Source organism: Mya arenaria, chromosome 4 (genome assembly GCF_026914265.1).
Source record: "Mya arenaria isolate MELC-2E11 chromosome 4, ASM2691426v1".
Lineage (NCBI taxonomy): Eukaryota > Metazoa > Mollusca > Bivalvia > Myida > Myidae > Mya > Mya arenaria.
In genome coordinates this window covers 38045795-38069903 of record NC_069125.1, presented here as the reverse complement: position 1 = coordinate 38069903, position 24109 = coordinate 38045795, and the positions used below count along the sequence as shown (strand labels likewise).

The following is a 24109-nucleotide window of genomic DNA, read 5'->3' as shown; positions in this document are numbered from 1 at the left end:
CAAACTAAGACAGTTATGTTACAAGGACAATTTTTGAATTTTAAGACAAAAAACGTCAATATCTAGAAGTTTCGTTTAATTGTACTCATCGTTTGAACTCACAATTGAGTGTAACGTAATGCGTACATACCGTGGCCGGTTCCGACGATATCTTTAACCTACTGGGTATCGTAAAGTTAATCATTATTATCAAATACTTTGCTTTTGAACTGAACCTCGCCCGGTTTATCTTCTGCGATATCTTGCAAAGGACTGACTACACTTCATATCACTTGACAGTGACATAAAATATATGACACAAATTTGTTAAATACTGAAAGTTGTTTTACCTTTGGTATTTAATTTCTGGCATAGGGTTTGTCGGCTATGAAGTTATTATTTGTCAGTGACACATATTCTAACAACGATAGTTAAACTTCCTTCTCTAGTCAATGGAAATAAACAGAACTCAATCTGTACCAACATGACTTCAAAACATAACAGGAACATGAAAGAAAATTATTGAATTTGAATGGCAATACAATGAAATATATAAATAAAGGCAGCCTTCAATGTAACCGTCAGAAAACCTGCTGAAAGACGTGTTTAAGCGCACATTGAATTGAGCTTCAAGTTTAAACGGTTTAAAAGGTAGTGGGGATAATATGTTTGCAAGCTAGTTGTCTTAATAAGGTAGGTATATATTTTATGGGTTTATATCGTAACGTAGTTTTATTGTACTCATGAGTCAAAGGTCTGATGATGTCAAAAAGGTATAATTCTATCAAAAACGCTCGTAAAGGTCACTGTCACATGTTTTGTTTAACACTTAAAGTCTTTTTGTTCTGTTCTATATTTTTATATAACATCCGATGGTCTAATAATCTGTTTTATTTCAAAAGAAGAGGGCACTGTAAGGCTTAAGAACTATAACGAGTGTAGTATCGTATAGAAAGAAGTTGTCTATATATCTATTTTCATGTAAGGTCCGTAACGTGATTCTGTGGTATATGACAACACGCCACAGACAAAGAAATATGTAGAAGTGTTCGTTATAAATGTACTCAATGTTTGAACTCCCAATGAGTGTAACGTAAAACGTATACCGTGGCCGGTAACTTTTATCAAGTACGCCGCTTTCTGATTTGCCGATATCTTGCAGAGGACTAACTATATTTTATATCACTTGGCAGTGAAAAATACATGAAACGAAAGAATACATATTGGAAGTTGTTTTATCTGTTTAATATTAAACTTCTGGCATCGGGTGTGTCGGTTATGAAGGTATAAATTGTCAATGACCCATATTCGAACAGCATTATTTAAACTACTCTAGTCAATGGAAATAAACAGAACTCAGTCTGTGCCAAATGTCTCAAAAACTAATAGAAACATGAACGAAAACAATAAAATTTAAATGGCAATATATAACATATATTAAAACTCCCTAAACTTGTTTGTAATTCGATTTACATTTGTTGAAGATGCGCTCTTACTTCCAAATAAGATTAACCACAGTTAATACAATTGTTTTGATATACCAAAAAGGATGAATAAAACAATGGTTCTAAATTATGAAGGATACCGTGTTTAATTTGAAAGTGCAGAAAACCAGGTATTTCTACCTTATGAGACTATAGTAGACCGCAGTAAATATTTTAGCACTCACCAATCATTTAACATATTTGCGTTTTCAGCTATTAAAACGCGGTTACAATCTTGTAACAGTATTTAAAAGTTTCCATAAATTAATTATTTAGTAAGTAGTAAACGATGTATCATTCAAAATGTATGTTTGTTATACAGGTGTATGTATTGCTTTTGAATAACAGTGTCACTTTAATTGAATACCTAAGAAAATCAAATGAAATGGTATTTTGTTTCCTTTTTTACTTTTGATCGTTGCAACAGGAAAGTAACTCATTTTTGATGTCATATATATAAACCTGGTTTAACGAAAATGCAGTTTCTATAACCCATCAGCTGTTGATTGGCGGAAACATGAGTGTAAATATTAAAAATAGCAAAATAAGTCACGATCAATGTAAAGCCAGTCTTCAATGTAATACGAGCAGAAACCCTATTCAAAAAACGTGTTTAAGGTTTCATATTCTATCGTTCAAATGCAAACGCCCATTGTATTGAGCTTCAATAATTTGCAAAAGTTTAGGTACAATTGTACCTCACAGTGTAATATTTGAACAGTGTAAAAAGTAGTGGGGATTATATCTTATGCAAGGCACTTGTCTTGATAAGGTAGGTATATATTTTATAGGTTAATAATATAGTAACGTAGTTTTATTGTTATCATGAGGCAAAGGTTTGACAAGGTATAATCCTATCAAAAGCGCCCGTAAAGGTGACGGTAACATGTTTTGTTAAACAATTTTAAGTTCTTTTTGTTCTGTTCTATATTTTTATATAACATCTGATGGTCTAAAATTAATATTATGTATTGTTTTAAAACGAGAGGTCCGTGTAAGGCTTAAGAAAGAAATCGAATGTAGAATTGTGTCAAAAGTAGTTGTTCTATATATCATTGTTCATGTAAGATCCGTCATCTATCTTCATACTATGGACTATCGCAAAAAGTGTTGATGGATGTATTTTAATGGTTGTTTTACGATACGTATATATCGATCAAACCCTTATAATACATATAAATATATGTTTATTTATATTCCTGCCGAAACACAGTTTAAACACAATATGATTGTATTTGTCAATGTTTGAAATACGTCTTTTAACTCGTATGCAAAAGGAATGATTTTGGACAAGAAAATGGTACTTCGTAACTAGAATTCCTAGTAATACCATTTTTTCTGATTTGTTCTCTAATCTGGACTTGGTGTTTGCATTTTATTGTGGGCCAATCAAGCATTTTTTTCATTTTTTCTGTTCAATTATTTTACGTTGATCAATTCTGTCCTTCAAAAATAGTTTTAAAGTATATTTCAGTCAGTCTAGCTTCCCACCAAGGCTTACTTGTTAATCTAGTGTCAATTAAAGGTAGCATTAGCTTCGTGCTTGCATTTACGTGTGAGCTAAAGACAACCGAGGAATTTTCAAATTTTCTGTTCATTAATTTAACCAAGATCGATTCTACCGAAAGCGTCAAAATTTGAACTCGAATATATACTTAGATTGTAAAAAATACAATTTTTTCCAAATCGTAAACTATTCCTACAAACCCATGACGATACAAGCATTTTTTCGATGTGTGTCTTTGTCAATGTACAATTGTCATTACTTCTCAAATTATACCCCAGAGCTATTCAACCACTGAATAGTGTGTAGCGATGCGTTTAGTTAGCGCACGAAATCGTGATATGCATAATGCTTAATGGGCTTGTACAACAAATATCTCCCATATATAAAACAGAAGGAAAAAAAACTAGTGGGAGTTTGTTACAATATGCAGCGAATAAAGTCCAACATTACGCAAAACCGTCTCTGCACTAATGGAATGTGCAACAAGCTTCTTGTTGTATGTTCGGCTTTTACTCTATACTTTCATAACAGAGAATATGTCGTTTTTTACTCTATACAATACACATAAGTTTGTATGTCCGGTTTTAGCTCAATACTTTTATAACAGAATATGTCGTATTTACTCTACACAGTACACATAAGTCGACGTTGACCATTTTTCGAAGCTTTAATAACTGGTACTGCATGGATGGTGTGAAAAACACGATATCAAAGAGCTCTTTATTACAAGGGCAGTAATGTCAGGTGCGTCCATGTTTCCCGGTTCATTGTTTTGAGTGATAAACGTCCTCGATTCGGTGAGTATTACCACTGTTTTCTATATGTTTCAAAGATAATTTTTAGAAACGACCTTGTGCACCGAATGAAGAGCAATTGCTCGTTTACGAAGACGCTTGTTTTAGATCAAAATTATGTCTGTATTAAAATATCTCGTGAAAACAATGCTCGTTCTTACTAGGCTTCCCGACTCACTCAATGCATTTTTTGCTTCAAAACAACTATTTAATACCGTTCTTTTGCTTTCAAACCCTGCCCGATGCTTTGTTTTGGGCAATAACAGTATTGCTAATGTTTTCCGAATGCAGACAGCCAATTTTGGAGTTAAATCGGCTTATTTACGAAAATGCTTGCTGGTTCATTCTGTACATTTTTAGAACCTAGGTTCATCCCAAATCTTGAAGATCTATGGCACATTAAAATAACGAATAAAAGGCGTCGATTTTTTTTAAATTCATGTGTATGTTCTTTACATGTCTTAGAAGGGTAATTTTGAAACTCTTCGCTTTAACCTGTACCTTGCTAGTGAATTTGACTACACTTTAAATCACTTGTTTGTTACATTAAATAGATGAAACGAATTGGGTAAACTATTGGAAGTTATTTAGCTATTTCACTATTAAATTTCTCATACTGGGTCATTATTTGAAAAGGAAAACTGTCTATGAAGCATATTTGGCCCGTGGTTGTAACACTGGTAGTTTTAACTTCCTTCCCTATTCATTTGAATGTCTGTATTTCAATAACCGAACTCCGTCTGTACCAAAAGTTCTTTTAAAGATCAACAAGATCGTGAAAGATAGTAATAGAATTTGGACTGCAAATAAAAAGCGTCGGCTTTGCCTTTTGGCGGTTCACACACGGTGGTATTGTAAAACGGGAAACATAACGTTACACTTGTCAACTTATTCCTGTTGATTTTATTTTATGGCATTTTGAATAAATGTCCATTATCAATCAACGTAGTGTGTTTCTTGTATTTTTTCCTACATACATTACTTGTTCAATTGGTTTGTGTACGCCTTTATAACCTTATAAGTGTACACTTTATGATAGCCTCTTTTTTAAACTTCCTCTATGGGTATGTGATTCGAATTGCAAAACGTTGTTTATGAATGAATCGAGTGTGTTGGTATCTTTTCCTTTTTGATCTTTTCAACAGGATAGTTATTCAATCTCTATGTCATGCTTGCGAAGCTGGTATAAAGAGGCTGTAGTGTCATAATCCATCATCTGTTGGTTGGCGGACACATGCACTTAAACATTTAAAATAGCAAAAGAAGTCACGATCGATGTAAACATTAAAAATAGCAAAATAAGTCACGATCAATGTAAAGGCAGCCAACAGTATAAAGACCTATGCCTATTTAAGGTGTATTTTGTTCTATTTCTTAAACTCCCATTTAAACGCCCATGGTATTGAGTTTCATAGTTTGAAAATATTTGGGGTAAATGTTAACATGGCCTAAAAATACATTTGGTTTGAGTTACCCGACCCTACCTACGGAATAGGCGCCGACCGTACCGTTGATATAGTTAGTTTGTAGTTGAAAACCTTAAATGCTTATACAGAAGATAACTTTAAAGGCCTAGTTTAAGCCTTCTATAAGTGACCCCCCCCCCCCCAAATCGGGGTATAGTACACAACCTCTGTGTATTGGTCTTAATCTACTTGTCTTGATCCATCTTATCAGATCTCCAATCTGAGGATCCTGGGGTTTCATTATGATATTGGACCCTAAATGACCCTAAGCCAATAAACCAATATACAGGAAATTGGCCCCTACTGTGTCACCAGTGTAATTATCAGAAGATGCACAGCAAGGGATTATCATGCCAAACATTCCTTAAACTAGGCCTTTAACTCTATTATCTACTAATGAAAATGACATTCTTATATAAAGCCTAATATAAAAAAATGAATAAAGCCTACCTACCATACCTATTTTTGAAAAGGATGTAACCCTAACCAAACATTTTTAGGCCCGGGTTAGATCACAGTGTAATGTTTAAATCACGCATGTCTCATATAGTTACAATTCTACTTAAGTTGGTGTAAGTGTGCGAAGATTCAAAACGTTCAGTACAAACTAAGTGGAGATGAAACTTATGTTCACTTTGTATTAACGAAGCGAACCAATTCATAGTATCATAGGTATGCATGAGTATTTAAATATTGCTATCTCGGACAGTTTGACCAGTATATAATTTTGACCAGTGCAATGATGAAAGTGTTACTTTAAGCGCAGCTGTAAAGTTATTGTCAGACAAAAGGATTTTCTTATTTTGGTGTAGTATACAACCAGTATAATAAGTAGTGGGGATTGTATTGCACGCAAGCCAGTGTCATTAATGAGGTAGCTATAACTTGAATGCCTATATTTCAGTAGTTTTATCTTAAAAGTCAAAGGTTTTAAGATGTCAGACAAGGTATGATTTATCGAAAACGCTCGTAGAGGTCACTGTAACATATTAGTTAAAACCCTTTAGTTCTTTATTTTTGTTCTATATTCATGTGTAACATACGAAGGTCCGGTTATATCTATTGTTGTAAACAGAGATGTCACTTTATTAAAGACTGTATATGTATGAGCAAACTGTAGTCAAGGAATGCATTGCGTGATTGATGTAATTATCGGGGTATGGACGGAGTTGGGCCAGCTAGTGTTTGAGTCCGTTCTTGTACTTTTACCAGCCCAACTGCGTTCATATCCCCGATAATGCCATCAATCAAGCAATTCATTTTTTTACACCAATAGTTCATAATTTCTTTCCAGATTAAAAAAAATACTTAATTTAAATTTAGAAAACCTTACAGAATTTTTTCTCATCCATTATGTAAATAAAACTACCCGATCGCAACTGAAAACAGTTTGCCATATAACGTCATAATAACGCGGTAAAAATCAGTTCAACGTGGTTTTGTAAAATTACTTTCCATCGTAAGTTCGCGACGCTAATAACAACACTACACTTAACAAATCATAAACTAACCTTTTTTAACATGTTGATAAAATTGTTTCGGCCTGCTGTCACAATAAAAATAATAACAACATAAACATTTTATAAAAATTGTTAATGGTTTGCGATCCGAACATATCCGAAGATGTTGCGTTCATCGGGATGTATTGGCGGTTGCCGAAAAGCCGTTCATTTTAGGTATGAAAGTTGAGGCGTAAATATCATTGTATAAAAAAGTAGTTGTTCCATCTATGTTTATATAAATACCGTAACGATATACTGTAGACCATCGCGTTTGCACGGACTGATTAAGGGTTGTTTAACGATGCATATATGAATAAAACTCTTAATATGGCATAATAGGTACATGATCAGTGTTGAATAAACACAGTTTAAACGTGCTATTATTTTGGTTGTCATTGTTTGAAACACGCTCATTTAACTCGTTAATAGAAGGAATGATAATGGACAAAAAATCCCAGTTGCACAAAAATTCGTCTGATATGTCCTTATGTCTCCGTTTATCGACAAATTCTTCTTATCGCATATGTACCTATAAACCCGGGACGATATAGTAAGTGTCTCGTTGTCTTTGCTGATTTTTTTTGCCAATACTGCTCAATTTATATTAAAACACAGAGTAGTGTGTCTCAATGCTTTAAGTCCGCGAATGCTATCTCTTAATGTTTATGATATAACTCATTATAATGTATATCGCTTAATAGACTTGGATTTTACAATATGGGAGTGTGAATTACAACAGTGAACTCACTTCCACCAAGCCTTACGATGCGGGTAAGCCGGCCATACTACATGCAAAGGATCATTGTATTCCATATGTCATTCGGATAGAAAAAAAAACCCATGCAATTCCTAGTATGGTAAAGACAGTTTGTAAGTACTGATTTTGAATTCGAATAAAAACATGTCCACATCGATGCATTTCAAACGATATTCTAAACAGTGCCTATGTGTTCTCGTTTAATAATACCGATTAAAATACATGTAAGTTGAATTGTGATTTTGGCAAAATACCATCGGTAATTATCCATTGGACCGCATGTAACGTGATATCAAGCTCCGCCTCCTGTGTGAGGCTAGATGGTTTCGAGTTTAATGTTGTAGTCAGCAGAAAACTGAAGTATTCTTTATATTTTGTTGATCATACCATCCTTACAGGGTCAGTTAAAGTGACACTCTTATAAAGAATCAATACATACTGTATAACAAACATAAATTTTGAATGGTAAACCTTTAGCTACTTACTAAATTATGCATTTATGGAAAATATTAATTACTGATAACAAGATTGTAACCGTGTATTTAATGGGACTGTACACCAGATTGGCACCAAAAAAAGTTTTTTTCTGTAACGAATCTCAGGACAATTATCTTATAGAATGTGTTACGCTTTGATATCATAATTGTAAAAAAGTACCAAAATGTAAAAAAAAAAATGTGTCGGAGACCGGGTTCCAACCCGTGTCGCCAAAATTGCAGTCCAGCGTCGTATCCACTGAGCTATGACAGCTTACTCTAAAAAGATGACATAATAAAGCTATACACCTACCTCGGTAATATCACGTGATAACACCGACTAGCCAATCACGCATAAGGAATAAATTCTACCTGGTAGACATACCCAGTAATCTTTTTTAAATGGAAAAATACGAAATAACTGCTAAACTTAAATAAATTGTAAACTATGTGGTACTTCATTTAGTAAGTTTCAATGCATTGTACATATCGATGCTAAGTTTATGTTAGTTTTCGACAATTTTCTTCTTTTTTCCGCTATTTTATCATACGGAGTACAGCCCCTTTAATAGCTAAAAACGCAAAAAAAAATCTTTCTTTTAAATTAAACTCGGTATCACTCAAAAAAATCATTGTTTTATTTCTATATCTATTCACCCTGTTTGGTATATCAAAACGATTTTAATAATTGTGGTAAATCTTATTTGGGAGTAAGAGTGCATCTTTAATACCTTGGCACCGAGTACATTCATGATGATAAAAAAAGAAGTTTCTGTATCATGAAATGCTAACTCAATCATGGATAATGACTGACATCATTGTGGAAGCGATTGAATTGACATCTGATGCAGATGGTTTCGTTGACTATTCATGGCTCTGTTTTCTGAAATTTAACTTTTCTAGACATATTTGAATGAGAATCTTTTGAAATAAGCCACACACCTATCATTATAAGCTATTTTATCTTTCTTCAGCCAATAACTTATAAGGAAGACTATTTATTTTTAATTAATATCTAGGTCGTTTATTTATTTCAAAAAAAAATGTAACAGTAAAGAACAGAATACAGTTCATTTTAAACACTTTACACAACATGTACAATGAAATTGATATTTTTGTTTATGCATACCTATTCGTGATAACGTATGGTATATAAAGATGTAGAAAGATAAATAAATGAGTACCTGAAATAAGAGGAAATTTAGCATTAGATCAATTGGTGGCAATTATTTACAAATGGGTTAAAAACGTGGACTAGATTAATATGCGTACATGGGGTTTGTTAATCTCTTACTGGCTTAAATACACACACTCTCTATATAACAACAATATTGACGAACGTTTTTGAGTTTCCTATTCGATGTATAGCCGTTACTTTTTCAGAAATTTTCTGGATCGGAAATAATACAACGAAAACATGCTGGTACTGCTGGCATTGCTCCTCCTCCAAGCTTACCGCGCGGAGGGTTACGGTACTGGCCCGCCTTTAAGTGCGTGCGACAGCATGACGCCTACCCATGAATCGGCTGCACAGACTGGAATCAGCCCATACCAACTCACGGTCGCGAAGAACACATACTCACCCAGCGAGCAGATTCAAGGTATCGTATTCAATATATGAACACCATATTCAATTTGCACTGTAAATCTATCGTTAACTACGATCGTATGGCAGGTGTTGAAGTCAATTTAGATTGACCGATGCCCTTTTGATTTGTTTCAATATGTTGTATTATCTCGTCTGGTTACCAAAGAGGCATCGTGATATCGTCGTTGTCATCTTCACAAACATCTTTTACCATGGCCATAAAAAACCGTTCAAGATATAGAAATGAAACATGGTACAAGATATTCAATTAAAACTTACTAAACGTTTAAGATATTCAAATGAAACTTGGTATATACATATCGCCAGAGACAATGCACGGGTATATCAAGATTCATTACTCTGGCTATAAGATGCACTCTTACTCCCAAATAAGATGTACCACAATTAATACTATTGTTTTAATTTACTGAAAAGGATGTAATGAATAAAAATTGAAAACAATGATCCTTATGAAGGAGACCGTGTTAAATTTGAAAGAAATGTGCAGAAAAAACGGTATTTCTACCTTCTGAGACGATAGTTGATCACTGTAAATCTTTTAAGACCTTCCAGTCATTTAATATGTGTGTGTATTCCAGCTATTAATAACACGGTTACAGTATTGTTATCAGTAATAATGCATTATTTAGTTTGTTTTACAGGTTTATGTATTGATTTGAAATACGAGCACCACTTTAATATTGGCCGAGTTTTGCCCGTTGTTCGACTTAAAAAAACAGACGATCATTGGCGTTCGCTCCGCGGCGATTCCGTTTTCAATATGCGAGATAAAAACCATTACTATTTCACCTTCAACTGGACTATTTTTAATTAGATCTTAAAAATGAAACAATAAAGCCGACTGTGTCATTGTGGCGGATCCGTGGTCAAGTGGTAACACACTTGACTATCACTCCAGGGGTCGCAGGTTCGATTCCCCGTCGCATCACTAAAAATACTAATCATCTTCCGTGAGGGACGTTAAATCGGGGTCCCGTGTGACAGTACTATACACTGGTGCACGTTAAAGAACCAGAGTAGCTCTAACCAGGGTTATATTCTGTCTGTGCACTATGCTCCAAAAACCTAAAATGACTAACAATCTAAACGGAGCACTCGCCGAATTGGCAAGGCCCGAGTGCGTGTATCAATAAGTTTACACACCACCCGACTGTGTCATACGTTGGTTACGATTATTGTAGAATTCACACACATGTACATGTGCGTTATTACAAAATCTTGTTTTAATAGTGCGAGTGTTTGTCAAGAGTCTTCCAGCAGAAATCTCATGCGAATTCAAAATTAACTTCAAAATTTTAAGAGCACCCCCAAGTTGCGTTTTACTGCCTCCTATAGAGTGCATGAAAAGAAACGGGCAAGCATCAGATTCCTCGAATATAAAATCAATTTTTATATAGACATATTAAATTTAGCCGGTTGACGTATAATACGAAGGAGAATAGCAGAACTCTACTTATGGCATTTGTTAATAATGATTTTGAATGCCAGTTTTGTATGCCGAAGAGAATTATCTTTCTGAATGTGTACACATTTTATATCATTTTAAAAACGTTTCAGTGACCATATAAAATCTACTTTTAGCGAATGCATCGGGTCATTAACTACTCTTTGCAGGAATTGAATAGCTTGAGGTTTATTATATATTAAAGAAATTCACTCGCTGTCACTAAAATGATCGATAGTCCATAACCGGAACAACTGCAAATGCAATGACTTCTAAATCGGCCTTAGAAGAGTGCGGCTGTGCATGTATGGATGTACGTGAAGTTAGCGGCCTAGCGACCTAGCGACCTAGCGGCGTGAAGTTAGCGGCCTAGCGGCGTGAAGTTAGCGGCCTAGCGGCCTGGCGGCGTGAAGTTGGCATAAATGCATAAGTTATCACTCTGAAGCGAAATTCAACATATTTTTTTCAAAAAGGCGATCAAGCAGTCAGCTATTTCAAAGTATGTAAACATGCCTGTTCTTCGAAAACGACTTTTTTGAAAAAAAAATGTTAATAATAGCTTCATAGTGATAATTTGTGCATAAAAACAGTTGATATATCTATGTTTTAGAAGAAAAGGCATGAATACATGCTTTGAAATAGGATACCATTTTAGGCCGCTAGGACGCCGGTCAGCTAACTTCACGTTGCTAGGCCGCTAGGCCGCTGAACTGCTTGATCGATTTAAAAAAAATTGTTTATAATCGCTTCAGATTGATAATTTGTGCATTAAAACAATTCATTTATCATTGTTTTAGTTGAAAACGTATAGAAAAATGCTCTGAATAGAAATCAATTTAAGGCCGCCATGTAAATGTATGAATAAAAAACACTTTGATTTAGTATTGTTTTCAAAAAAAAAACGCTTTAATAATTGCTTTGAAATAGAGAAAAAAATAGGCCGCTAGGCCGCTAACTTCACGCCGCTAGGCCGCTAACTTTACGCCGCTAGGCCGCTAACTTCACGTACATAATCAAGCGATATATCGTGGTCTCGTCATCGGTGCAAAATTGCCTTGTTAGCTTGCTTTATGTAACTGTAGGGAAATTTTGATGAATTTAATGGTTGTTTATAAAATATAGATAGGATACCATTTCATGTATCCAATTAACGGCAATGTATTGCAAGAGTTTTCAGGAATCAATCATTTTACAGTAAAGGAAATTTCGCATGGTCGCAATATTTATTTTAATGACAAAAATAATAATTTACCTGCGTACTTGGCTGTTCTTTTTTCGAAAAAAGTTTTCATAATGTTTCTTCTTTAATAAAATTTGAGCAACTGAAATTTCCGCTTTAGTAAATAAATCGTAAAAGTTGAAGTATTTGCCAATATACGCAGGCACCAGGGACCATGCTGATTTTTTTTTCTAACATCGATTATGAAAATTTTGTGTTTCATTTTTTATGTTTGAACTTTAAGTTAAGTAAGTTAAGTAATTCGTTTTGAAAAATAACATTTTCTTTAGCTTGTCACTCTTGTGCCGGGGCACCGGTTCCACCGGAACCGGTTTGGCGAATTTAATCAGGTCCGCCTGTATTTCGGATAAAAATGAGGCACAATTTGTTTTGTTTTTCTAAAATACTTTCCAACACCAACAATTTTGAATCTGGAAGTTGGATACACAGCTATACTGAAGAAGCTTTCTTCACCAGGGCAGTTTATCGCTTTATTGTTAATAGTGTAGATTATTTGCTTTTGTCCATTCACCTTCATTGCAGTGACACTTACCGGAACTTCGACGTTCGGTGGTTTCATGATTCAGCCTCGCTTACAGAGCAACACTTCCACAGCAACCTACGGCACAATTTCACCTAATGACACCGTCAACACGAACAACCCGTGTTCAGCAGGGGTAAGCAGATTTAAAGGAAACCAAAGGGGTTCATGGGTTTATTTGAAAGCGAATAGTCTTATTGATATTCCAAGTTTTAACATTTTCTTTATTCCAAATAATGCTAAATTTACAATTTTCCAAAATAACCTTCTTAAACGCGATGACTTTTTCTATTTTTTGGGGGGACAAACTATTCCACTTCTGACGTAGAATTAACCATAATGTCATTTATGTGTCCATCAAAAATGAACAGGAAATTTCAATATCATTTCAATGTATTAACTTGTATATATATATATAAGTGACATACAATGGACGTATTTGGGTCGTTAATAATTCGAAAGAATCGTTAAAATTGTAGGCAAAAAAAACCGTTACCCAAAACCAAGGCTCGTCCTGAACCCTGTGATCATCAGAAAAGTTTGAGATTGGAAAATTAAAGACATAAACGAGCTTATTTCTTTTTTACAGGCTAAGAATGTTGATGATGTAATAAAAAAACTGACCCTAGTAATATATATATAAATAAAATTATATAAATGCGAAAAAATAATCCAAGATTTTCTAGCATGTTTCATTTTAAAATAAATCTTTACTCAAATACAGTGATATGTATACATGTTAGTACCGCTTTAATGACTTACAAAATCAAACGTAACATTATATTAAAAGTATGTAACTAATAATTCACTTCCCAAAACTGTAATAAAATAACCGAAAAGAAAAAAAAATATCAATTTTGGTTACAAAAAGGCTTGTCTAAAACCCTGACATGTAACCCTACAACTGTGACTTATGTCTTAGGCGTTTACCCAGTGCCATTTAACCTGGTTTATGTTTAAACTTTTTGCTACTTGTTTCTGTAGTTTTTGGCATAAATATCAAGTCATTTTTAAACATTCTTACATGACTAGGATCTACTCTTATTCTTGCTATTCTTCCAGAAAGCTGCATTGGCCCATCTGAACAGGGTCAATGACAGAACCTCGGTATCCTTCGTTTGGACAGCACCTTCAACTGATGTTGGAAATATTGTGTTTTTGTACGTATTTATTTTGGCACATGTTATATAATAAACGTACAACTTAAGCTATTACTACAGTGTACTCAAAGTGAGCTATAATGACCGTCCTTTGACCGTGTGTCGTCAACAATGGTTTCAAACATCTCCTCCTAAACCATTTGGCCATTTTTAGCCAACTTCACATGAATTTTACTTTTCGCGGTCTACCTGGTCTATCTGGATTTAGAAAAATATGTCAAACAATTGATCCGGTTGCGGGGCCACGTTTTGGGCATAATTTGAAAATATAAGATAGACTTAGACAATTCAACATAGCAAATATAAAATGTCTGGGCCTTGGAATTTGGATAAGAATATCTTTTAAGTGTTCCTTTTAATTATTTTATGTAAAAAGAAAGTGACCTTTGGAAAGGGCTACTTTTGACAAAAGGGAAATAATTTTAATGAATTGTGTAGAGGACCATGCGGTTGGGAATTATTTTTTTTTGATTATTTCTTCCTCATAATTCCTCATTGAACCATTTTTAAAGTAATTCAGGTGGACCGCCAATGGATAAAACAACTATTAAATCATTCTGATATCATTTCCTACTTTTGAGCAATTAAACACCCATGTATAGCCGTAAAAAACATCATCAAGATTGGCTCAAAGTAAATTTGTATAACGGCATTTAAAAAGATATGCCACAAAGTTAAAATTGTAAGTTTTTTACTCCAGTGAGCGATCGAAGATTTACTTCGTGTTAGTCATTATTTCGGGACGTCAACTGTGTTGTGTTTCACATACAAGTGATTTCAAATATATCATTCAGCGACATTAACAAAATGTTGTTGTTTTTTTGTCAGTTTAAAGCCTTTGTTTATGATATAGTTTTTCATGATCCAAATAATAACGGAGAACAGCTTGTCAATCTAGTGTTGGAAACATGGCAGCTTGATAAAGCTATTTTTGACAAAATGTTACAAAAAATGCAAAAGCCGATGATCACGAAATTAGTTCAAAGTTATTTCTAGGCCAATTCTTAAACCAATGACGTACGCTACAAGTGATAATAAAAAAGAACGCAGTTATTTAAAGATAAATGAACATACGTAGATTTTGGGACAGTTGTTCATAGCATGACGTTTCAATGAAAAGATGTATTCTTTGTATATAAACTCTGTGCCGAATGCCTTACATTACAGAAATAACAGACATTGAATAATTACTATCTATGAAATCAGTTCCTTACTAGATACTCAGATTAAATAATTCATCAAACTATGAAAATGTCGTTATTGCAGGTACACAGTTGTCCAGGTCAAGTCGACATTTTGGGTAAAACTTGAGTCATCGTCGCTTACATATCAAGCTCCATCGCAGGCTCCAACAAGTCAGGAACCGACGACACAAGCCCCAACAACTCAAGAACCGACAACACAGGCTCCAACAAGTCAGAAACCGACGACACAAGCCCCAACAACTCAAGAACCGAATACACAGGCTCTAACAAGTCAGAAACCGACGACACAAGCCCCAACAACTCAAGAACCGAATACACAGGCTCCAACAAGTCAGAAACCGACGACACAAACTCCAACAAGTCAGGAACCGACGACACAAGCCCCAACAACTCAAGAACCGACAACACAGGCCCCAACAAGTCAGAAACCGACGACACAAGCCCCAACAAGTCAGGAACCGACGACACCAGCTCCAACAATTCAAGAACCGACAACAAAGGCTCCAACAAGTCAGAAACCGACGACACAAGCACCGACCACTCAGGAGCCTACAACGCAAGCTCCAACAACACAGGAACTTGCAACGCAAGTAGGTCAAATGGCTTCAAGCAGGCAGGATCGCTCACTTAAGCTAGCACTACTAAACCAAGAACTCCTGACATTACATACTCCTTCAAACCGAGGATCGTATTGACATCTTACTAGACAATTCACAAATATTTATTTAAGTGCAAAATTCAAATGGTCAAAGTTTCCTGAACAAGCAAGCTTAAGATAAACCACGCGTTTTAAGATGATTGAAGGTTTTACTAGAACGTCTTTTGTTCTATGTATTACAACAGAACACAGTCTATATGTCGAATAGGACAGCTGTGGACATTGTCCATTTTGAAGAAAAACTAAAATCTTAACTAAATATAACTAACACAGGATCCGAAAATAAAACGTTTGCAATATATATTTTTCTGGTAGCAGACAATATGACCATGTAATATCTAAGAGCCATTTATTAACAGCACACCATCATTGCATTGTGAAATGTGATATGGTAGTTGTGTATTTTATAGTTTACAGTCCCACAATGTGGGTTGCATGTGTATCTTTATTTGAAGGACATTTTGTTCGGTACATTGCCTGCGTATTTAGATGATTTTTGATACCATGCATCCGTTTTAAATTGAATTTTTGTATCGATTTCAGATTGATCGCGACCCCAACTGCGATGTGAGTCTAAACTGTTTTCCTGCGATGGACGAGTGTTCAACGAACTGTGACTATCTGGTCACATGGCGCGAGGTGTCGGATACAGATGTCGAGTTCAGTTTGAAAAGAAAAACAACAAACAACAATTACTACATCGCCATTGGATTTTCGGAGGACCTTCAAATGGTACGTTGTAGAAAGTATATATTTGCGTCTTATTCACTACTAAGCCAGACTCTAACAAATTAAGCCGTTGCAAAATAGTCCCTTGTTTCTCGAAATAGTTTAAGCTTAATTCAGCATTTTAACTTTATCTTGATTTTGTTTAATAAGAATTAGGTAATCGCGAATGTCATAAATGATGAGTTTAAAACCTCTTTTAAAAGAATGTAAATATTACACAAATTATACCAAAGCAAAAGTGGCACAAGATGCTTCGATAAATTGGCGCCTGTTAATAAATGCATGACGCAAGTGTCCTGGCAATACTATATTAATATTTTCGTGTATTGATAACAAATCGATTAAATAGTAACCAATTGCTTGTCAATGACTTTACGTTGAAGGCGTACATTATTAGATTTATCATTATTTTGTATTTATATGTATGTATTTGTATATACTTGACCAAACTCGTATCAAAAACAATCACGAAGTTGAGAAAAATGATCATTCTTGCCATCTTTGACGCTTATACATTGTTTCGATTTAAAAATGATCCCTGCTTCGTATATTGCTATGCTATTTCGTCTGAGAGAAACACTGCGATGAAACTGTCGCCTGTTTTCGAACCAGTATTATTCATGTAATGTACACTTACATTAAACAAGTGTTTGTGTATTCGGCCCTTCTATCTTATTTTGTTACCCAGGGAGATGACAGTGTTGTGCAGTGCGTATCGACTGACGGTGCTGTTGGTGTTAAATCTTCCTACAATGTTCCTGGTGCAGATAAATACAACGACGATTTAGACGAGGTATGAACGGAGAAAAATACGTAGTAAGACTATGAACCAATTAATGTTGTTGATGAATCGCAAAACGCAATTTGTATACCTGCCCTTTCGCTTGGTTGAAATAAATGGAGAACAATATAATTGGCATAAATGTGACATCAAAAAGTTATTTTGTTTTTATAGATTACATTTGGAGTCAGCCTTATAAACGGTTCGTACTCGGACGGCGTGCTCAGCTGTACTTTTAACAGGAAAAAGGATGCAGACCTAGCTAGTGCAGGCTCTGGGCGAAGGCGCCGGGCGACTTCAAATGCTTCCTCGTTCTTTAACCTCACCAAGGAATATTTTCTACTAGTTGCACTAGGCGAGGCTTTTGGTGGTAAGTATTGGCTAACTTAACACTTTTTATTATTTGTGATTGGTTTTCTATAATCATAGTGCAGCATATTTAAACTTTTTAAGAAAACACCTGTCGAGCTGTTTGATTATTATTCTGTAGACGATTTACTAAGGTTTATATCAAACATACGATAATTATGCTGATCTTTATTTATATATAGATATATATATGTGTGTGTATTAATCTTACATCTTAAATAAAACAGCTGATAATACTGTTCGTTTGATCAACACTCTGAGGCACTAAATTATCGTCGATTAAACATGTTTATAGGTAGTATAAGTCAACACTCAGAGAAACCAAAAATATCAACGACTAAAATAGACTTCTTGGCTCTACCTGATGTAAATAATACAGAAACAACAACCGCCGTAGCTACAAAGACTGGGGTAAATTTATAACTACATACGAGTATTGTATTTGTTGAACTTATAAGACCATATTTAATTATGTTAGCTTCCTACTTAATCCTGCGGGTTTGTCCTATGATTTGAATTCCAAAATTCCAGAAAGGACAGATTAACACAAATTTAGTCATTTAAAACTCTATCAAACATGTCTTCCTTTAATAGAAAATAACGAGAGATGATGGATGCGGGAAGAATTTGGGATGTTTCCATGACGGTTGCAAGGGAGGTGAATGCGACTTCCTGCTCACGTGGAAGGACGTTGGGGATGACGTAGAGCTCTCTTTCTCTTGCAAGATGTCAAAAAATGGATACTGCGCCATCGGACTTTCTAGTGATGAAAAAATGGTAAAAATGTATTGTCATATGCACTTGATTTGATTTTGAGGACACGGGCTGTCATTTATTTGTTTGTAAGGCCGCCCGAGATGTTGAGCATGCCAGGTATGGCATAGCTTTCTGAGCAATTTAAATGCCAACTAGTTTGGCATGTAGGACCTTCTTAACACGATGAGTTAAACAACAATTTCTTTGCAGGGAGACGACAGTGTGTTTGAATGTGTCTCTGACGATGGCAACGTCAACGTGTACGTTTCTTATAACAATGGGCGTAGTAATAGCCGACTGGATCAGGTACGATATAATGCTTACGATTGCTTAACGTGTACTTCTTTGTGTTGAGAATGTACATATCAAAACGCATAAAGTGGTACTGTTGTTCGCTGACATCACCCTTGTGTTGGTATAAATAACATTGAAATGTTAGTATAGCAGTATGCTTTTTCGCCATTTAAACTTTTGATACTTGATTTGTTTGATGAAATATATTATTAGTATTGATTTAGTTACATTGTTAGTGTACGTTTGCAGGATCAGTATGGGTTATCGTCCATTACAACAAGTGGCAATAACGGAGTCATTACCTGCAGCTTCCGGCGCCAAAAGGTTGCACCATCGCGACGAAAGCGAGCTTCCAGTGGGACAAATACCTTTTTTGACATGAATAGTGACTGGACACTTATGTTTGCTCATGGGTCGGCTTCCGCAGGTGATGATTTGAATGGAAACTATATATATTGTGTATAATACTTTCACTTTTGTACAAGGTTTGGTTTTAGACCAGGCAGACACATATTTTAAAAATGAGTATCAATGTCACCATTTTGGATGGTAAATTGGTACTACTTACGAGCTCATTTGAATGTATGACTATCTGCAAATTAAATGCGTGTATATTGAAAAATGCTATATTCAATCTTGAGCGAATCTTTGGTTTGATTTGTGTTGAGTGTACATGAAGGTCATTAGTTTGCTGATTTCAGCTGACTTACTGTACACAGATGCATTAGTAATGCAGTTTCGCCTTTAATGTTTCAGGGTACCTTTCGCAGCATGCTACAACTCCTCTGGTGTCAAAACAGGTTGCTGATTTTCAAACATTTCAGGAGATTGGAGCTGATTCAGCTGATCGTCTCTTAATAAAATTGCATGGTAAGTGTATATGTTATTGTGTTAAATGACTTTAATCATAGGTCATACAGTCGACCAGGGATGCTTTCAATGTGTATATGTGTGTTCTTATGAGGAATCTAATACCTTTTTTACCCCTTGTCCAATAAATGCGATAAAATAATGGACTTAAATCTGCTCTTTCTTTGAAAACCACGTTCCCGAACACAGTGTTTGAAAAAAAAAAACTGTTTAAGAGAGATCCAACATTGTATTCCATATTATCGAATTAACTTTTACATGTAGTGCAAGTGATCCAATTTATGATAAAACAGAACAGATCTGAAATCAGTCGTGGAGTCCCTTATGTTATATATATGATAATACACAGAAAATTGGATTCAAGTCCTTATCAACAAAATCATGATATTGTTCAACGTGCTTTTCGTGCAGTTTTTTATGCAAATAAAAACTAGGACCACACTTCACTTTAATGAGGATAATGATGATCGTTGACGACAACTTTGAAAATTTATTAGGTTGGTATCTTGCTTTGAATGTCCAGAAACCACGTGTTTCTTAATGATATGTTCCGCCTGAATTACTCTTACACCTTTCGTCAATGTTCTGCAGGCATTTTAATGGTGCTTGCTTGGATGCTGCTAGCCAGCATTGGAATAACCATGGCTCGCTTCTACAAGGAGGTTTGGCCAGAAGGCATGGAATGGTTTCAGCTGAAGCGATGGTTTGTCGTAAGTATTTGACCCTGCTCCGGTTATTACATTTAAAACAGTCTAAAGGACGCCGGTGCCATCTTACGAACGAGCGCACGACGAAAAACGTCTTAGCGTGATTTCTTTTTTAATTTGATATTGCGTTAACGTCCCATTTTGATTTCACAAAGTATCTGTTTCTCATATTGCCAATCAAACCATTTGTTATCAACAACTTCCTTATAATGGATTATGCAATTCTACTAATAACAATTGACTACGTTTACGTTTCAGCGAGCTGTTGACTTTACTCCATCACAAACTGTATTCATTAATGCGATTTTTATAAGAACAGATAATTTCAATTTTTCAGATTCATCGTGCTTGTATGGTGTGTGTTTTCTTACTGACCGCAGTCTCATTCGTCGTGATTTTTATTCATGTGGGAGGTTTTGCTGAGGTTTGTACCCCGTTGCTTTATCGACGCATTCACAAACATGTGTTCCTTTACAGAGCAGGTATTCATTTAACTTCAAAAGTCATTCCTTTCCTACATTTTCTTACGTTAAGTGTCTCTCTGGTCATTTGAAATAATAATTCAAAACAAGTTAAAGTACATTTTAAATTTTACTTATACTTATTGCAAATTTCAAACTCGATGACACAAAATATGATCAAAATATTTTAAGTTGATTATGAGAATGTTTAAGAAATTGACTTAGGTTAGGAAATGTAGTTTTCATTTTATATCTAAGATAATTTATGAATATTCCTTGCAATGCTGACAAGCCTTTTATTTAAGAATCTGAGGAGAGGAAACGTTCCTAACGGAGATTTTAGCGAAATTGTAATACCACTGTTGAAATATAAAATACAAGGTTGTAGGACTCTTGATGAAATGGCAACCACAACTGTATATTGTTCAATGAATGTATTGTTTACTAAATATGCAATATGTATGCTCTGTACATGAACGCATGATTTGGGTAATTGCAAAAATCAAAATGTAATTATTATTAGAACGTTTTTTTCGGCTTTCGTGTTATCATTATTATATTTTGGTAGCTGTAAAAGAGTTGTGTCCGTCGAGTCCCGCATGCACCGTCCCTTCGCGTCGCCAAATAATGTGTCTCGGGTGTCTACTCTCACAAAACTTCAAAGGAATGAAAGTTGGTCAATTGGGCGACTGCGATTTCTTTGACATTTTACGTTGTCTAACAATTTAAATTATAATTTGCTCTTGCAATATGGTCTTGAAAATATTGTGTAGCACTGAGTCATTAAGTGTCAAGCCAACCTATGTGGTATCCATTACTTCTGTGATAGCTCTATAGTTTTGTTCTTATTTGCATATATAACCAAGTTCATAACATTTCGTTTTAGATATCTGGTACGAACTTTGAAAAGTCTCATCCTATTATTGGCATAGTGGTTATGGCTCTCACCGTCATAAACGTAAGTTTTAAAATATTGACGTTTTAATCTTATTATGCTTAAATATTTATTACGAAATGAAATCTACAACTAATAGCTTGTTATCTCAAAGGTCAGAGCCTAACGAACTCCTAACCAGACACATAAGCAGACACATAACCATACACATAACCAGACACATCACGACTCCCAACCAGACACATAAATAGACACATCACGACTCCCAACCAGACACATAAATAGACACATATCGACTCCCAAACAGACACATAGCTAAAAAATCGACTACCAACCAGACACAAAACGACTTCCAACCAGACACATAACCAGACTCATAACGACTCCCAACCAGACAAATAACGATTCCCAAACAGACACATAGCTAGACACAAAACGACTCCCAACAAGATACATAACAACTCTCGACCAAACATAACACCAGACACACTACGACTCCTAACCAGACACGTAACCAGATACATAACGACTCCCAACCAGACACATAACCAGACACATAAGAACTCCCACAGACACATATTACATACATGTAGTTATAAAACTATTGTTAGCTATGATCTTTTTTCTAATTTGATTTGTTTTAGTTAATTATAATAACATTTGTTTTTCTATTGCACCTGACAACCATTTGTAGGAAGTTCTACACGATTTTAAGATACAGGCAAATAAACAAGAGAAACACTAGACGATATACACAGTCTAAATCATATTAATAACTTATTCATCAATAATCGGTATCAAAAATGCGAATATTTCTACTTCCAGCCAATAATGGCCTTCTTTAGACCTCATCCGGGTACTCAAAAAAGACAAATATTCAACTACGCGCATCTTTGCGTGGGTTCCGGGGCACATGTTTTATCAGGTATGTGAAATATTAAATACGTTTTTGCGTGAGGTCATTAGTTTAATTTACTGTATACGAGAACACATGATAATCGACCATGGAAACGTTATCATATTGCAAATACCTTTGTTATATTCACAATGATTTCTTCATCATTTGTTTTGTATCGGAGTGATTTTTTCATTGATATGTGTTTACGCTTTCCCTTTTTTCAGTGATCAATATATTTTCTGGAGCGTTGTTAGCTTCTGAATTTTTGACGGCAACTGCAGAAATTATTGTTTGGACATTTGTCGCATGGATGATCATCTTTTACCTCCAACAACATCTATATGAATGCTTCACGAAAAGTATGTTTATATAACGTGTTTTCCTACTGTTTGTTTAGTATGTAAGTTTCAAATTTCTTACCATTTGTTCTGTTTGAGGAATGGAATATTCAATCTTCGTGTTTAATGCAATTCAATAGTTGATTTAAATGATATAGGGATATAACGATAGGACGCTTTTCTAAAGCTTGTATCATCCTTCCATTAAACTCAAATCAAATTTACTTTCAATTGTGAAGTTATCTTTTTTAAGAATACACAAGCATTAGCTGTTGTTGTTCATTTGTGTGAGGAAGTCGCTAGGCAACTTTAATTTAAGGTTTGTATACCTGTTTTGTTTGGTTTGGAACAACTAAGCAATGTTTGTGTTTGTCGTTTTTTCTCCAGAAAGCAAACAATCAACATACGAAATGAAGACTTACGATGAAAACATGCAGGGAAGTCCGAAAAAGGTATTGACAAGCGTTATTTACTTGCTTCGACATTTAAGTGTTTAATTGCACTTAAATAAAAGTATCTTGTTTATATTTTAGATAAAAACAAATGTGCTAAAATGTTAACAATAAAGGTTTGTTTGTAAGAAATATCTTTCTTTTTGCTTATTACTCGTTCACAGAGATCCAGCAGGCCTATCCGCCTTCTTATAAATCAGCTTTTTCTGATAAGCCTTACTCGTGTGTATTTTGTTTTGGATAAGTTAGGGGTTGGGATCACGTAAGCCAGTTTAAGCCTCCGGTGAATGTTTTCACTGACTGTTCGTAGATACTTACCCTAACATTTATTGTCATTACTATATTAATATCCATGTTACCTGTGTTTGCTGTCTTTTAGAATTGCGTGTTTCGGACTGTGATCCTTGTGCCTTTAATACAAGCTCATTATCTGGGCATGAGTATATTACGTGTTTTTCTATTTTACATACGCTTATTTGCACTTTAGACAACCAATTAACGGTTTCTGATCAAATCGTTTGTTGGTTGACAAAAGTTCCAATATGATACTTGTAATATACTCCTTAATGACAGTACTTTTATTACAACCACGAGTCTTCACTTGTAAAATTGTATCCATTCTTGTTGTTTTTTTCAGAAAGTAAACAATATTAAAATCGGATTCCTGATCGTTCATGTATTTGTTGTGGTCGGACTAAGTTTAGCAGTTGTGGTGATGATAGCGGTTGGATGACGTTGCTGAAACCTTTAGACCTATG

General features: G+C 34.9%; 1 protein-coding gene across 1 annotated transcript in view; it reads left to right on the top strand.

Moving 5' to 3' along the window:
• Positions 1 to 2078: 2078 nt before the first annotated feature.
• LOC128230788 (uncharacterized) overlaps positions 2079 to 24109 on the top strand; it is a 43062-nt gene continuing 21031 nt past the window's right edge. The window contains exons 1-20 of the mRNA XM_052943227.1: positions 2079 to 2235; positions 9349 to 9566; positions 12781 to 12914; positions 13841 to 13938; positions 15205 to 15733; positions 16345 to 16533; positions 17219 to 17323; positions 17486 to 17681; positions 17976 to 18091; positions 18275 to 18457; positions 18647 to 18742; positions 18980 to 19157; positions 19487 to 19600; positions 20192 to 20310; positions 20645 to 20731; positions 21655 to 21726; positions 22489 to 22588; positions 22786 to 22920; positions 23287 to 23351; positions 23989 to 24075. Coding sequence (XP_052799187.1) covers positions 9383 to 9566; positions 12781 to 12914; positions 13841 to 13938; positions 15205 to 15733; positions 16345 to 16533; positions 17219 to 17323; positions 17486 to 17681; positions 17976 to 18091; positions 18275 to 18457; positions 18647 to 18742; positions 18980 to 19157; positions 19487 to 19600; positions 20192 to 20310; positions 20645 to 20731; positions 21655 to 21726; positions 22489 to 22588; positions 22786 to 22920; positions 23287 to 23351; positions 23989 to 24075 — 2787 coding nt within the window. The 5' untranslated portion in view covers positions 2079 to 2235; positions 9349 to 9382. The remainder of the gene's footprint in view (positions 2236 to 9348; positions 9567 to 12780; positions 12915 to 13840; positions 13939 to 15204; positions 15734 to 16344; positions 16534 to 17218; positions 17324 to 17485; positions 17682 to 17975; positions 18092 to 18274; positions 18458 to 18646; positions 18743 to 18979; positions 19158 to 19486; positions 19601 to 20191; positions 20311 to 20644; positions 20732 to 21654; positions 21727 to 22488; positions 22589 to 22785; positions 22921 to 23286; positions 23352 to 23988; positions 24076 to 24109) is intronic.